General features: G+C 40.1%; 1 protein-coding gene across 8 annotated transcripts in view; it reads left to right on the top strand.

The window, feature by feature from the left end:
* The window catches only part of ank1b (ankyrin 1, erythrocytic b), a 93,676-nt gene that overhangs the window by 47,161 nt on the left and 29,492 nt on the right, over window positions 1–17,023 (top strand). For 6 of the 8 annotated variants that reach the window (XM_037752637.1, XM_037752630.1, XM_037752629.1 and 3 more), the window contains exons 3-23: window positions 2,420–2,518; window positions 3,606–3,704; window positions 3,985–4,083; window positions 4,288–4,473; window positions 5,341–5,439; window positions 5,998–6,096; window positions 6,305–6,403; window positions 6,886–7,083; window positions 7,987–8,085; window positions 8,211–8,309; window positions 9,579–9,677; window positions 9,973–10,170; window positions 11,321–11,419; window positions 11,569–11,667; window positions 11,944–12,141; window positions 12,256–12,354; window positions 13,122–13,220; window positions 13,428–13,526; window positions 15,288–15,380; window positions 15,620–15,692; window positions 15,878–15,898. In XM_037752637.1, coding sequence (XP_037608565.1) covers window positions 2,420–2,518; window positions 3,606–3,704; window positions 3,985–4,083; window positions 4,288–4,473; window positions 5,341–5,439; window positions 5,998–6,096; window positions 6,305–6,403; window positions 6,886–7,083; window positions 7,987–8,085; window positions 8,211–8,309; window positions 9,579–9,677; window positions 9,973–10,170; window positions 11,321–11,419; window positions 11,569–11,667; window positions 11,944–12,141; window positions 12,256–12,354; window positions 13,122–13,220; window positions 13,428–13,526; window positions 15,288–15,380; window positions 15,620–15,692; window positions 15,878–15,898 — 2,353 coding nt within the window. The remainder of the gene's footprint in view (window positions 1–2,419; window positions 2,519–3,605; window positions 3,705–3,984; window positions 4,084–4,287; window positions 4,474–5,340; window positions 5,440–5,997; window positions 6,097–6,304; window positions 6,404–6,885; window positions 7,084–7,986; window positions 8,086–8,210; window positions 8,310–9,578; window positions 9,678–9,972; window positions 10,171–11,320; window positions 11,420–11,568; window positions 11,668–11,943; window positions 12,142–12,255; window positions 12,355–13,121; window positions 13,221–13,427; window positions 13,527–15,287; window positions 15,381–15,619; window positions 15,693–15,877; window positions 15,899–17,023) is intronic. The other 2 variants (XM_037752631.1, XM_037752636.1) reach the window with 1 other exon arrangement.

The raw sequence follows: 17,023 nt of genomic DNA, 5'->3' as shown, positions 1-17,023 counted from the left end.
TAATCCCTCTGTGACTATCAATTCCTCTTATTGATGCTTTACGACAGTTACGCATGCACAATGACCCTATTTACCTGTTAGCAGCCGGCGGGCAGCACAGTCCTGCTTGACTAAATAATGGAGCTACTAACGTTAACAGAGGTTCCATTGAGTTACATGATGGTGCATTCATGCTCTTTTCAGTAAAATGAGTATTGGGCGAAGTTAAATTACAACGTTATCATGATGTGTTCAAATGTAATCGCGTAAAAAGATTTTGGCGAGAAACTTGAAGAAATCCTGTTGTTTGTAGGTGTTTTCACAGCAATATAAAATAAATATTAGAGAGGAAATTATGAGCTGTTTAACTTCCTAACACTGGCGCTAAGCAGCTTATAATGCATCATTAAAACTACTGATGCCAAATATACAGTATATTAAATAGCAAATATTTAAATAATAATTTCAAATGTGTGTTTTTATGCTAGTAAACCACTATAGATGACAATAACAAAGTACAATACAGTACTAGGTACTGTACCCTCTCACCCACGAAAAATAGGGCTCCCCTGGAAGCTACAGTGTAATTCGAACACTATAATTTACCATGCATACAATGTTTTTTTATGTAGAATATAATGAACATTGAATGTTTGAATGTTATTCCTTCATTTAGCACATAAATTTCAAAAGTTAAATTCAGACTCTGCATGCAACAAATGCACCAGAGAGAGAGAGAGAGAAACAGAGGATGAAATACGGAAGATAGACGACTGTTGAAATAAAAAGAAATGTACATTTTGCACAATTTTCAAGGGGCCTTAATATCTGTGTATTAAGATTTTAATCAACTAGATAATATGATCTACAGTAATTGAATTTCATACCCACAACCATGTTATCAATTCTATTTCTAAAGACTCTAAATGTGAGTCTCTAAAGGAATTATTTCCTCCATCCCCTGTGTTTCTTTCTTTCCTTCATAGGGTTTTTTTTTTTTATCTTTACTATTATATTGATGGTTTTGTTCCTGAGGACTGAGGCAAGGGCAGAGACGGTATCTTTATATGTGATTTATGTGAGTCTGCAGCAATAAACTGTCCACGCTATACACTACACTACAACCCTGCAGGCTCTTGTTGGTGCTCTCTCTCTCTCTCTCTCTCGCCGTCTCTTTACCTGTATTTATTGCATTGTCTAACAACCTACCATTGTTGTGCTATTGTCTGTGACTGTGTGTACATGAATGCATATGTAGGTGTTCGTGGAAGGGGTGTTAATGGACATTGAAGGTGTTTAAAAAACAAAACTGAATGTCACGGTGTATTCTTTTTAGTCCAATGTGTGCACAGCAGACGTTCACACACACACCACATTTAACAGAGTGTGTAATTGCCACTGAAACACAGTGTGTTTCCCATCATTCTGCGCATGCTCACGGAGACACTGTGTTACCCATTTCAATTGAGTGACACCGCAGTATGATGGGAAGCCTGAGAGCTCTGTGGTTTAACTGAGACTCCTGGTGGCCGGATTGGTTACAGCAAGGCAGGCTGCAGCTTCCGACTTCACTAATCACAATATGCAGCCAGCAAGAGGGACAATCAGACAGACGGACGGACAATGTTGAGATAGAACAGTTGTCTGTCGTCGCCTCCTCCCTCTCCTCATCAAGTTTTTCACGTTGTCAGAACCGAATCCTCCTGCTGTCACTGCGTGTTTACCAGTTATTTTTAGAGATACAGTAACGAGACAAGAGGTGTTCCGCACAGCTGGAGAAAATGGCCATATGTTGCAGTGCTCACGGGGGCATGAGAACTTCTTTTTCTCATCCTTCCTACACCTCCATCCGTAGAGCGGTTTCATGTAATACAGATTGAATATAAACTCGGGGAATTTGACGACGTTCAGTAGCAGAAGTCAAACACATTACAGTCTGGTTTTCTCAGACCGCTGCACTAATAGCACGTTTGGCAGTTCTGAAAGGTCGTGAGATGCTTTATGTCGGCGGTCGCGGCCGAGACCACAATGATCATTGGAGGTCGAGGAGAGGACAAGGCCAAAGATGGCCGAGGATGTGTCGAGATTTCTGAGAGATCTTTGCACAGATCTGTTCCATTAATTGATTTAGGAGGACAGACTGTGTCACTTTACATCTGGGTTGTGTAAGACCACAACTTAACTCATTAAGTTGCCCTGAGAGATGTGGTATCACTTTTCATTTAATGTGGATTATAATAATCCTGATTATTAACAGGATTAACAATTACTAGAACATTAACATACAATATAATGATATGTTTAATCCAAAGTTCAGTAGTTTGTGATTATGAATTATTAATACTTTAATGTGAGTTGGTGATAACTTTACAGAGAATATTGTGTCTTCTGTGTTTCTTCTAACTCTAACGTGACTAAACCTCTCTGTCTTCTCCCTCAGAATGGTCTAAACGGGTTACACCTGGCCTCTAAAGAAGGTCACGTCAAAATGGTCCTGAACCTACTACACCGTGGCATTGAGCTGGAAGCCACCACCAAGGTACTTTTGTTCTCTCTGTATGCTTATTGATCTAAAGGAGCATTTCATACTGAACTGAAATGAATAAACTGTCACACCTTTCTCACAAACTTTCTTAACTTCAGCGAGCTAATTCAGATGTGCAACTATAGAAGCCACTGTAGCAAGCATCCATGCCTGTACCCACAACTACCCAAATCTAAAACATCTATAAGATTACGGATGAGCCTCACGTGAGCAATAAGAAAGTATTTTAAAGAGGGCCTATTGTGCTTATTATCAAGTGTATACTTGTATTTTGGGTTTCTACTAGAACATGTTTACATGTTTTAATGTTCAAAACACACTTTATTTTTCTCTTACCGGCTGTGCTGCAGCACCTCTATTCACCTTCTGTCTCAAACGCTCTGTTTGTGCTCCTGCCCCTCCCTCCCCCCCAGCCCAGTCTGCTCTGATTGGTCAGCTGGTCCACTCTGTTGTGATTGGTCAACCGAACCAAACTCTTCGGACTCCACTCCAGCTCCACTCTAACCAGCTTTTGTTTGAGGGCGTTGCCAAACTAGCCGCTAGACAGGTGTTATGGGAATGGGTTACTTGGTGACATCACCACGTTACGGAAGAAAAGGCGGGACTTAAACAAGGCGTTTCAGGACCTTTTGCATGCACAAAAAAAACGATATAACGCATTAAACGAAAAGGGAAAAAGCAATAAATGCAATATATGGAAAGAAACATCTGTAGCTGTCTACAGGTTATCTGCACTGACCAGGTATTAAGATCATGTTATGCCACCAGAACTGGATGATCTGAATTTGTAACAAAGCTGTTTGATAAATACATTATTGAGTTTGGATTTTCAGTGTCACAAGAGACAGAAAAGGCCGGGGTTTGCCGCTTTCATCGTCACGTTTTTTTCGTATATATACTGGATGAATACAAAACACTAGATGCATTTCAGTGTCGAGTTCTCCGTGTAGAGATCTAGGCCATTAGGTTGCAATCATTTTCCTCCGGTTCACTCTAATTTTCCTCTCTCTCTCTCTCTCTCTCTCTCTCTTTCCGTGTGGTTTTGTGTGTGTGTGTGTGTCTATGCGTGTGCGACCTCCAGAAAGGGAACACAGCTCTCCATATCGCAGCGCTGGCGGGGCAGGAGAAAGTGGTTGCTGAGCTCGCCCACTACGGTGGCAACGTTAATGCCCAGTCACATGTGAGTCACCGCAAGCTTTGAGCGAGAGAAGAGGGTGCCAAGGCTGTGTGTGCATGCATGCATGTGTGTATTTCTGCGCTTGCATATGTCACACGCCTGCTAAAGAGTTGTCCATATATTTACATACAGTATCTGAGGACAAGTGTGAAGATAAACACCTGTTAATCATTTATTTCTCAGGTCAGCTCAAATCCCTGTATGTATGCAGATTGTGTATGTGGATTGAGGCCCATATTATTGTTTGTATGTAACAATACATAATGTATTCGTGCCCTAACAGAAAGGGTTCAGTCCTCTCTACATGGCAGCACAGGAGAATCACTTAGAGGTGGTCAAGTTCCTGCTCGAGAACGGCGCCAATCAGAGTCTCCCAACTGAGGTACGTGTCTCATCAAACTTTGGATTGTGAGTTTGCACTAAAAAAAAAACACACAGCTAGTGCTTTTTTCATGCAAAGGAAATTAAATATCAGGCCACAGGATATTTTATCTTTCACTGTCATCTGCTCATAGAATATAATATTACATGGTGTTGAATTTGCTTTGTCCCTTTTCCCTCCTCTTCTCCATTCGCCCTCTCTCAGGACGGCTTCACCCCCCTGGCAGTAGCCCTCCAACAGGGCCATGAAAACGTTGTGGCGCTGCTCATCAACTACGGCACCAAGGGCAAAGTCCGCCTCCCCGCGTTGCACATCTCCGCGCGAAACGACGACACGCGCACCGCCGCGGTGCTCCTGCAGAACGACCCCAACGCTGACGTTCTCAGCAAGGTATGCACTCACTGAGATTGTGCGTACTGGTGTTAATGGTTTACTTGGTGTACTATGTCAATACAATTAGGCAAAAAGCAATCTGGAACCCATCGTCTGACGACAATATTTTAGGGGTTTCTGTTGTAGCCAGCGGATATCCGTTATCCGGATATCCGGGCCAAAACTTCCTCGTAAGTGCACCGGTCATGGTTTACAGTTCGATTAGCAACTTGAAACCCGAGAATGGAGCTTGAGTTTAGAGACAGCGTCTATGGCTAATCTCTATAAACAGATATCTGCAGACGATGGCCGATGCGTTCCGAGATTGCATTTCAGCTAATGCGTTCTGACACTTTTGCTCTCCACACGGACAGTTTACCTTCATACTGTACAACCAAAGCCCACTCAAACGCGATTGGTCAATACTTCTCGGATACCAAAATCTTGTCCAGTTGCCTACAGATTCTGCTTTCATATGCAGATATCTGTTTATAGAGATTAGCTTTAAAAGAAAAAGAAAAATCCACTGTATGAACAGAAACAATGCAATTACAATGTGATTTCCTTGAAAGAAACGAAAAGTCTCCAAGCAAATACTAAAGGGAATCAGATAGGTGCCACAGCTTTCTTAATGGAAATCACTATCAAAAGAAAAATGCTATTTATTATAAAAGTAAAACACGCTGTTATAAAATCCTTTGGACTATTGTCTGACTGTTCTTTCTAACTTCAAGCCCCCGGACTGTTATTTAATCTGTGTCCTGCATATTGTTGTAACCTTGTTTTTTTTTATAGTTATATAAATGGATTGTAATTATCTACTATCTTCTATTATCTACTATCTTCTATTATCTACTACCTACTTTTATGTCTCCTTCTCTGTAGACTGGTTTCACACCTCTCCATATCGCAGCCCACTATGAGAACATGAGCGTAGCCCAGCTGCTGCTGAACAGAGGAGCCAATGTAAACTTCACCCCCAAGGTCAGTTCGTCTCAGCTGCGGGATCAAAAGCGACCTCTGAAAGAAATGATGACAGTGGTTCAGACAGACACCTCTCTCACACCAATGACCACCAGGGTCGGACCAGGGTTATCTGACCCATGTTCAAACCTCCTTTTGTCATGTAAAATGCAGAATGATGCATGTTTTTGGGATATGGACATACAGCATTTTTAGCTTTATAAAATGTTGTATGTTACGTGGAGCTGTAATGTATGCAAAAACATACAGACAACATACAGATTTACAGTATCACAGTACAGTATGTCTATCTACAGTACCCATTTATCATATCAGACTACGTTGTGCTATCTAATATGATAATATAAGCTACATTTACAAAAGGATTTATGAAGACTGAAATGTATATTTCACTCAATCTACTCTCTGTAGAGAAGAGCTATTACAAAGAATACAGGAGTTTTTTCAATAGATCATTCAACTTTCTGTCATATTTTGAACCTGGAGACTTGATGCTAGGATTACAACGGTTGATGATTAATACAACTAACTTATTTCTTGCCCCCCCTGCTTCTTTAGAATGGCATCACGCCCCTTCACATAGCCGCCAGGAGGGGCAATGTGATGATGGTCAGACTACTGCTGGACAGAGGAGCACAGATCGATGCGGTAACTAAGGTAGTCTACTGTTCAGCTCCACTCCGTTCTGGCATTTGGTCATTCGCGCATGCTTAACGCCTTCCCAATATCTATTTCCTCCATCTGTCTTCCTCCCTGCTGATTTGCTCATTTCTGTCTCTTATGTCGTTTTGACACCTTTCCAGTTACTCTCCTCCGTGTCTCTCTCTGTCTCTCTCTCTCTCTCTCTCTCTCTCTGTCTTTGTAGGATGAGCTGACTCCTCTCCACTGTGCAGCCAGGAATGGTCATGTTCGCATCATTGAGATCCTGCTGGAACACGGTGCTCCCATCCAGGCTAAAACCAAGGTAGATCGTGGAATACTGCAATCGCTGTGGTTGTCTTTTAGCGATTACTGTCCTGTAATCAGCAGTGATCATCAGGGTTTACTGTTCAGCACTGATTCTGACTGTGAATCTCAATCTGACTACTCCGTGAGACTGATGACGTTCCCAACTGAAAATCTGCGTATAAAACCAACTTTGGCTAATTAGCTCAAATCAAGATGTTTGACACATTGCTCTGTTTACTGAGCATTCCTAAATCTGGGCCTCAACAGCTATGGGTGTTCATACTTAGCAGATATAATTGCCACACGATTCCTTGCCAGTTTATTATCTGCAAGTAATTTTAGCACAGTGTGGTGATTATATCCCCTCTAAAGACTCAGCTTTTAATGAACACAAACAAAAATGTAATCTTATTGCATGATACATGCACATCCACCTTCTTTCTCTCCCTAACTTCTCCTGCCTCTTTGTGTGTCCCATTCTCTCTCTCTCACCTGCAGAACGGTCTGTCCCCCATCCACATGGCAGCTCAGGGGGATCACATGGACTGTGTCAGGCAGCTACTGCAGTACAACGCCGAGATTGATGATATCACGCTGGACCATTTAACCCCTCTTCATGTAGCAGCCCACTGTGGTCACCATCGGATGGCCAAAGTCCTACTGGACAAGGGGGCCAAAGCCAATGCACGAGCTCTGGTAGGTGAACAATCAATCAAAATTGGCCATACTGACTGTCTTATGTCTGTTGTGACCTCCATGTTGTGAAGAAATACATGTATCAGTGATTTATTTCTAAATTTTCTTTTTTAGGTGTAATTTACTCATCTATCATATGATATTTTTATGCCTCCACGCTGGCAACAGCCGTTGCTGGAGGCATTATGTTTTTGGGTTGTCCGGTACGTACGCACGTACAAACGTACGACTCATTTTCGCGAACACGATATCTCAGGAACGCCTAGAGGGATTTTCTTCACATTTAGTTAACTTGGACTCAAGGATGAACTGATTAGATTGTGGTTGTCAAAGGTCAAGGTCACTGTGACCTTACGTCCATCCCATTCTTGTGAACGTGATAGCTCATGAGCACCGCGAGGGAAATTCTTCAAATTTGGCACAAACCTCCACTTGGACTTAAGGGTGAACTGATTACAATTTGTTGGTCAAAGGTCAAAGCACATTTTTGGCCATAACTCAAGAATTCATAAGGTAATAATGACAATTTCGCACAAATGTCTAACAGGATAAAATGGTAAAGTGATGACATTTTGGACGGACATGGATGTAAACTGCAACTTGACTTGTTTGCGAAGGCATACAACCGCGAGGCGGTAACTCTAGTTGCTAATATTGTGTTCTTATTGCTCAGAACGACTTCATAAAGGGTGTACAGATTTATTTTTATACAACTGAAGACATGCAAAAGCTTTAAAGGAAAACCAATCTTTAACGCCCGCTTAAGTGTTTCAGTCTGGATTCATTTAGCAGTGTACCACATCAGACACACACCATCACTGTCGAGAGACAACTGTGATATTAAAGTAATGCTGTAGAAAGATCAAAAGGCATGAAGTGATTCTGGCTTCTCTGTGTTTCCAGAATGGCTTCACACCTCTCCATATTGCCTGCAAGAAGAACCACATGCGGTCCATGGACCTGCTGCTTAAGCACTCTGCTTCCCTAGAAGCTGTCACAGAGGTGAGACGATGCGGCCGCCAGGGACAGAGTCTGAAGATGAATAATTATCCACTCTTCTGACGTTTTCACCCCGAGTGGCATTCAGGAGCCTTGTTGACCTTCTCTGTCTGTGTCTGTGTGTGCAGTCTGGTCTCACTCCTCTTCATGTAGCAGCATTCATGGGCCATCTGAACATAGTGAAGAACCTGCTCACGAGAGGGGCTTCACCCAATGCTTCCAATGTGGTGAGAACAAGTCCTTCGTCATTTCTCTTTTCTTTTAAATCGCTATTCAACATTGCCAGTTTTGATGTAATTCACGTTCAGTTACCTTTCTATGTGCTCACATTTTTAAGAGAGATTTTAGAGAGAAATCCACGATAAATTAATTAATAATTAATTACTGGAGAAGATTAATTTCATAGGTCAAACATTCAACAATTAGCAAATGATGAATTAAGTCTCTTTTTTCGCCAGAACAGAAAGCCATTGCTTTAAAAAAGGATATTGCTGAATGAGCATGAATTGGTTCTGAATGACTGAAATTAATAGACTGATATGAACTAAAGGCCCTGATATGATATATAGATTGAAAAACAAACTTAGTCAAAAATGTATAGAAGCCCTTAGAGGCAAGTGAGAAAAAAATATTCCGGTAATCCATTTTTTTAAGTCTGATCTAAATTGTTTTCTCTCCTGTGTTTATTACTTAAGAACAGGTTGAAGAACAAAGCCAGGATAATCTTTCTAAGTTCCTTATTTATTTATTTTTTTCTTCATCTGGTGGGACAGGTGGGAAAAAAAAGTTTTGCCAAAATAACTTTGTGTTTAGAGTGCATGAAGAAATTAAAACTCACCTCTTACGGGCGAAAACTAGTAAAAAAAAAAAAAGAATTGCCAGCCAAAACATTTTTTATTTTTTCACCTGTTTTCACAAGTGGAAAAAAAAAAAAAAAAGTAGCTTCGAAAGATGATCCTGGCGAAACTTTTTTTTTTCACCTGGCAATTTTTTTTCCCATTGGTTCACAGATTAAATTTTTTTAAGGAACTTAGAAAAGAATTATCTTGGCAAAATCTTTTTTTTTCCCACTAATTCTTAAGTCATAAAGACAGGAGAGAAAACAACTAATACAATTAATCACTGGCACTTATTCTTGTCTTTCATGTTCCTGATTGGCAGATTCACAAAATACACTGTATTTTAATGCATACTGTTACCTGTTGGTAATAAACAGATTTCCCTCAGCACTAAAAAAGAAAAAAAGGAGAGCGAACGTTTTAGATCGGACTTAGAAAATATTGCCTCTTAACTGTGAAACTGATGATAAATTAAAGATTGAAATAAAAAATCATCTTTTTTTCTGTATGGGCTATAATATTCTCAGATGTACTTAGTTTGCAGATTGAACCTATTTAGCAATATGTAGTAATTGAAAATCTCAGTTACATGCATGCATGTGGCGCACTAATATGTAATTAGAGTGACCGGTATTGATCTGTATTTATCTACAACAGAAAGTGGAGACTCCCCTCCACATGGCCTCCAGAGCAGGACACTGTGAAGTTGCTCAGTTCCTGCTACAGAACGCAGCACAAGCGGACGCCAGGGCTAAGGTACGAGCTGGGTGTAGTCTTAATTTAGTCATGCCAACCCTAAAAAAAACTTGTGTTTGCACTGTATGTTTGTATCTGTAGCTGCTGTTCAGTATTTCTTGAGAAGGAGGTCATTGCTGCCTTTTAAACTGCAGGAAAAGTTTCTTAAAGCCCACCTCAAGTACATAATAAAATTAGCATAATGGTAGATTGGTTTGGGTGTGTGGCTCGTAGTGTTACTTCATTACCCACTACTTAATGATATCCGTTTCCCTGTTTAAAATAAATAAATTGACCTCTTTCTCCTTGTGTCCAGGATGACCAGACACCTCTACACTGTGCGGCCCGCATGGGCCACAAGGAGCTTGTCAAGATGCTCCTCGAGCACAAGGCCAGCCCCGACTCGGCCACAACTGCGGGCCACACACCCTTACACATCTCTGCACGTGAAGGACATGTCCACACCATTCGAATCTTGTTGGATGCTGGGGCACAGCAGACCAAGATGACGAAGGTAGAGAGAAAAAAAAATAGTTTCATACTGTCAACAAAGAAACATTATTATTTGGTGTACTTCAGTTGGTTTATGTGTTTTTGCGAAGGAAGCGCCATATCATGGTGACGCTCTGCAACTGAATGAATAAGCGTGTTTACAGTGGAATCTAGACACGCGCTGTCAGGAAACAGGAGGATGGGGGGAGACTCCCAGTGGCTGGAACTTGGCTGGGAACTGGCTGACAACCAGCTGGCAGTCAGCTGGGAGGGGGAATTCTAGGTGTCTGCATCTGTATGCATTAATGCTCAATTTCTGCAAGAAGATTTCAGCCTCAACTGAACTGGTCTACATTAGGCACTACACCAGTAAAGGCAAACATGTTTTATATCTTGCTTGGAGATTTTACTTACTGTAATTTTTTTTGGCCATTTGTATTTGGGAACTTTCCTGTGCGAATGTTTCAATTGTAATTTTCCTACTTCAAGAGCACTTCCTGGTATTTTTTTTGCTTAATTATATCTAATTCTGTTCTCATTCTATCACAGAGACTGAGTTTTATGTTGGGTATTAGTATAAATGTGTATTTTCTAAACCAGTGATTCTCAAAGTGGGGCAAAATGATTTGCTATAAATTATAAAATTGTGCTGTATCATTAAAAAAGTGCATATCTACAGATGGCGACCATTTGATTGTAATATCAATTACCTGAAATGTAGGCTAAATGATGTCAAGTTGAGTCCAAATGCAATTTGAATGAAATCCCCCTCTGTTTAAAGGTACATTAGTGGTAGTATTAAATTCAATAACATTGCAAATTTCCTCGCTGTGTGACTACTAAAGAATTATCTAATCTTATCTTATCTTAACATGATTTAAATATTGAAATATGTTTGTTAATCACTATCAAACAGGTCTGACGTATTTAATTTGAAAAGTTTTACAAATAGTTCCAATGGCATCTAAGAGTACAAATGGTAGTAAGCATATGCTTATCGGTGTCACAATTATGAGGGGGTCCTTGGAAAAAGCCTCTGGCCTCAAAAAGTTTGAGAACCCCTGCTCTAAACTACATGAGAATTAATGAGAAAACTAGCCTGTCTCTGTGTTCTTTCCAACAACGGTGAGTATAATATACAATAATGACAAGCATGCTTTCTTTTTGAGCAGAAAGGCTTTACTCCCCTCCATGTGGCCTCTAAATATGGGAAGGTGGACGTAGCTGAGCTCCTTCTGGAGAGAGGGGCCAACCCTAATGCAGCTGGGAAGGTGAGACAACCTGTACTTGTGTACTATGATTTGGGGATATCAGCTGATTTATAGATTATCACAGTATGTGTTTCATATATACATGTATTTGTGTGTGTGTGTATGTCTATGGGTTTATATATGTGTACATGTGTATATGTGTTTAACAGAACGGTCTGACACCCCTTCATGTGGCCGTCCATCACAACAACCTGGATGTTGTTAGACTCCTGGTCAGCAAGGGAGGATCTGCACACAGCACTGCCCGAGTAAGACGTTCACATATGTGTGTGTGTGCACATACTCACACAGGCAGGCCACAATACAGCATGCCAAGCCATCGCTGACACACATACCAAAACGAGGTCAAATGAGCGTGTGACGCTTAAAACATACAGCAACTTCCATGACAACCTTTTGTACTCTGAATCTCTCTCTCATCATGACACAACAGCGTTCAAGTGTGAATCTAAAATTAGACATGAACAGTGCTAAGAAAAGCCCACTTCTTGTGTGCGTGTGTGTGTCCTTGTTTCTCGCTACAGAACGGCTACACTTCCCTGCACATAGCGGCCAAGCAGAACCAGCTGGAGGTGGCCAGTTGTCTGCTGCAGAACGGGGCGACACCCAACGTCGAGTCCCTCCAAGGCATCACGCCCCTACACCTGGCTTCACAGGAGGGTCGGCCCGACATGGTGGCCCTGCTCATCTCCAAACAGGCCAACGTCAACCTGGGAAACAAGGTATAATATTAGAATGGATCAAAACGTGTCAATCCAAGAGAGTCAGAGTTGATTTACATAGCTTTTCACCATTAAAAAATGACCCTTTCCTTGTCCATCCTTCATGTCTTTTAGAGTGGGTTGACCCCCCTGCATCTTGTGGCTCAGGAAGGTCACGTGGGAATCTCTGACACGTTGGTCAAACAAGGAGCTTCCGTTTACGCTGCTTCACGAGTACGTTACACCTCCTCCTCTGGTGCACAAACTGATAGAAAAAGTATTATTATGTGAGATGAGTTAAAAGATGACTCTGAATGGAGCTCATTCCACTTTATTACTATTTATTTGTGATCGAAATTTATTGGGTTTTAAAGATTAAAATAGAAAATTATTAATAAAAAAAATTATATAATTCAAAACAAAACATGAATTGAAATATACATAATTAAATAAAATAAACAAATAAAGTCTAATAAGAATTATTATTATTATTATTATTATTATTATTATTGTTATTATTGCTAATAATAAATACCCTTCCCCCCCTGAAAAAAAACCTTATTCCACTTTTCTGATGGAAACAGTGTCATATTAAGGACAGTCAAAAATGGGCCAGACTTACAGTATGTCATAGTCATTGAGCTTCTCTGTTTTTGACAATTTCCATCTATTATTCATCTCAGAGTTTGAGGTTGCTAGCTCTCTGTCCATCTGGGAATGAAGAAGTAGATAGCAATTTGATATAATTAAATTTCTTTATTATACAGATAAATTATAATCTATGAATCTTGCTCATCGGTGTTTAAGACGTTAAAAAATGTCTATAAAATCGTTCAAACATCTTCAAGACAACATAAAATGTATTTTATAAAAGTAATTAATGCGCCTACAATTTTGCATACTCATGTTTGTTTACCAGTGTTTGCACAAGGCCTCTTTATCGACTTAACGACGGGATTAATGAAGCTACTGAACAGCAGCTATCTCTCTCCTTCTCTCAGATGGGATACACACCCCTTCATGTGGCCTGTCACTATGGCAACATCAAGATGGTGAAGTTCCTTGTGCAGCAGCAGGCTCATGTGAATTGCAAGACGAGGGTAAACGATCTCCGTCTCACTTGTATAATATATGACTGCATGTGTGCCTAATGACTAGCTGTGAGTTTTTGTTTACTTGTTAGAAGCTGTATTGTTTAACTGCACCATTGGTACAGTATTAGCATTATGTTCCAAAATAATAGATGGGAATACTTTCTCTGTGTTTCTTCTTTTTGTTCTGACCGTCCTCCCTCTTATTTTCTCCAGATGGGCTACACCCCTCTGCACCAGGCAGCTCAGCAGGGCCATACTGATATTGTCACCCTGTTGTTGAAAAGCGGAGCCCAACCCAATGAGATTACTTCGGTGAGACACCTTTACCCATACCTTATCCTGTTATAGTCTTCCTTTCAACACCGGTCATTCCCTCTGTACCTAAACACTGATTTCTCTGTGCAAATATAATCATGCATCCTATAGATAATGTGAAAACAAATAAGGAAAAGACTCTTTGAAGGCATCCCTCTGAGGTGACACCTAATTTCTGGCCTCTCCTGTCACACCTGTTATATAACATGATTCAAACATCTTGACGGACATTAATTTAGTAAAACCTGTAAGATACACATTTCATAATTCAAGTTAACTGTCATTTCTACCAGAAATTGAACAAGGTCATGGAAAAGCGCACAGGGCCCCATTCATACTGTATGAACACCATGATCAGAAAGACTTGACAAAATGTTAATTTGCCTCTGAAAATGTCAACCACATCCTACATATTCTAAAGCAGAGGTGTCAAACATACGGCCTGAGGTTCCAACCCGGCCCACTATAGTGTGACAATTGCAGAGAAGTCATTATTTAAAATGTTTCAATAAAATGCATTGCTATTTCTATTTGTCCACTGGAGGTTCCACTGTCCTAATAAGAATAGCAGGCTATTATAGATTCCAGATGCTTACGTAGAGGCTATGTGACACAACACTGTCAAGCGTAGGCTACTGTTCTTGCAGGATCTGCCATTGGAAAATGTCTTTGTCAAAAAGTGTCAGGTTTTCCAAGAAAAATGGACCAAATCCTATTTCCTCACAGAGGTAAACGGGAAGGTAGTGTTCAAGGAACATAATATTTGGCACCATTATCACACTTTTATGGCGAAAAATACAAGAACTTGCAAGGACAACTGAGAGCAGAGAAGATAAATTAATTGTTGGCAGGTTTGAAGAAACAGCAGTCTGTTTTTAGTCGTAGCCAAGAGATCGGTGAGACAGGCGGTTCATCATCTGTTTTGTAAATGGATTGTTCATTAATTGCGAACATTTTCCAGAATGTGCTTGTACTTCTTTACACTAAAAGAAAGGGAAACATTTGAAGGTGTTGTTATTTATAAGTTATTACGCAATGGTTTTGCTGGTCTGGCCCACTTGAGATGAAATTGGGCAGTATGTGGCCCATGATCTAAAATGAGTTTGACACAGGTCAATATACTGCACCTGTAGGATTCTAACTTTAGTTTTTTAGTCTAAAATTTAGATGCCTCACCCATCTGTGGTGATTGTAAGCAGTAAGGATCGCTCAGGGAAATTATATCCCTATATTCATCCCTATATGCTGATGATACTGTATTGTATTTTTGCAATTTATATAATTTTCCCCTGTTGATATGAGATATATTTTCTGTCTCTAGTGATATATTGCTAATTTGTAGCAGGTAGCTGTTTTAACACAAAATAAATATATTGTATTTGCATTTTTCTGGTGGACAATGGTCAATATGTCACATCTCCCCGGTTCATAAGTAAGGTACTAGATATGCATTTCTTTGCTCCCTGTAGGTTTGCAATTACTTTGTGTGTGAACATCAGTTCAGGATTTCCTCTATAACAATGTTTCCTCTTGAAAAAAAACAATATGCATAGGCTACATTTATTTGCATTTTGATTTATTGTTAAACAATTAAAAGGTTTATCACATTATGACATTATGATGTGGCAAAATAAACAGATGTTGTGAAAATGTACTGTTTTATAGAATACTATACATAGAAAGAATTAAATGCTTTTAAACACAGTTAAAAATGTATGGAAATAGATAGCGTGATGTTTCTCATCTCTCTCTGTGCAGAATGGGACGTCTCCCCTGGGTATAGCTAAGCGGCTGGGTTACATCTCTGTCATTGATGTGCTCAAACTGGTTACCGAGGAGTCCGTCTCCGCGGTGAGCAACTCATCATGCATGGTTCACATGGTTACACCAGAGTATGCAAAGAAGTAACCTTGACAGACCATGACTCAGATGTTCAATCAAATAATTGTCTTGATCAGCTTCAGCTCCCTCACCTGTTTGCAAACATAATTCAGCATTTTCCATCTATTCTCCTCTCTCTCCTTTCCATTTCACTCCCTCCTCTGTCACTGCCATTTCTCTCTCTTGCAACCTCCTCTTGCTCTGCACAGATCACTACAGAGAAGCATCGGATGAGTTTCCCTGAGACAGTAGATGAGATTTTGGATGTTTCGGAGGATGAAGGTAGGCTATCCGATTTAATTATGCCATGTTATCAACTGTACAGCTTTGATAATTGATTTTCAGCTCTGATTCGCTATTATGGTAGAAGAAGACTGTATGGGAGGTACACTGACACGTCAATGTACCACCATGAATTTCAATATGGATATGACTGTTTATAACACCCTTTTCCATTTGTTTTGTAGGGGTTGCCCAGCTAACTTTAGGTAGGATTGTGTCTGTATCTCTGGCTTGTCCGGTCCGGTGGCTAGTGAACTTGTGCCTTCATTGCAATTCTCATTTTCTTCCGTGTGTCACTAATTGTCTTTTTAATCAGTTCCTCTGACTCTGCTCTCAACTCCAGCCCTGTTTGCTCTCCTCTATCTTTATCTGCTCTATCTTTATCCTCTCTATTTAAAAATTGTGTCAGTTTTTCATCAGCATGTAGTCACGACATTTTTTCCTTTTTACCAGCGTTCAATGCACATCTGTCCGTGGACTCATTATTGACAGAGCTCCAGTGTTTCTGCATTTGAAAGACAAACAGCTCACTTCCAATCGAGCCATTATGAAAATGAGTGCTCCTGCCTTTTACAGCTTAATTGATCAATAAGCTAAATTACATGCATGCTGTGCCCCAGCTGTGACACTCAGCACGCACAGTTGCTGTTTATGCAGTCGTCTTTCTGTTTTAAAGAAATTCAGAATGAAATCAAATCAACAAATTTTGAAAGCATTTTTACACGCAAGCTTCATGTTGTTCTTGTTGTACTTGTTTAATTGTATTGCTTCTTTAACATTTCTTTTGTTTGTTTACCTGTATATTTTGTAGCCTACTAATGAATGTTTAATTGACCCTTCACTAAGCCCCTCCCCCCTTGGTTACTGTTGCTAGGTCTGTCAAGCTTTCCCTCCCGGCATAACAATATGGCGTTATTTCAACGATATCAGTGAGAGATACTCCAAAAGAAATATTGGCAGATTTCTGGAATAATCATTCTGATATATCAGAGAGAAGTAGACAGAAAGGTTTACACATTACACATTCACAATAAAGGCTAATTTGACGGCGGAGTATTGTGAATGAAGCGTCAGACACCCCACATCTTGACAACTCACGTGAAGGACAAACATATACAGGAACAATGTTGTTGCACAGCAGGTTAAGGTAATAAATTGGGTTTTTTTAAGCTAAGTTAATGTTTAATTACGACTCCCTACAGCTTTTTCATTATCTAATATACAGTGGAAACCGCTTATAGTGACCACGGTTACAGTGGCCAACCGCTTATATGGATCAAAAAGCTTGGGACAGATCATTCTTATACAAATGCTGTTTATATAATTTGCTT

Source organism: Sebastes umbrosus, chromosome 19 (assembly GCF_015220745.1).
Source record: "Sebastes umbrosus isolate fSebUmb1 chromosome 19, fSebUmb1.pri, whole genome shotgun sequence".
Taxonomy (NCBI): Eukaryota; Metazoa; Chordata; class Actinopteri; order Perciformes; family Sebastidae; genus Sebastes; species Sebastes umbrosus.
This window is presented reverse-complemented; position numbering and strand designations above follow the sequence as displayed.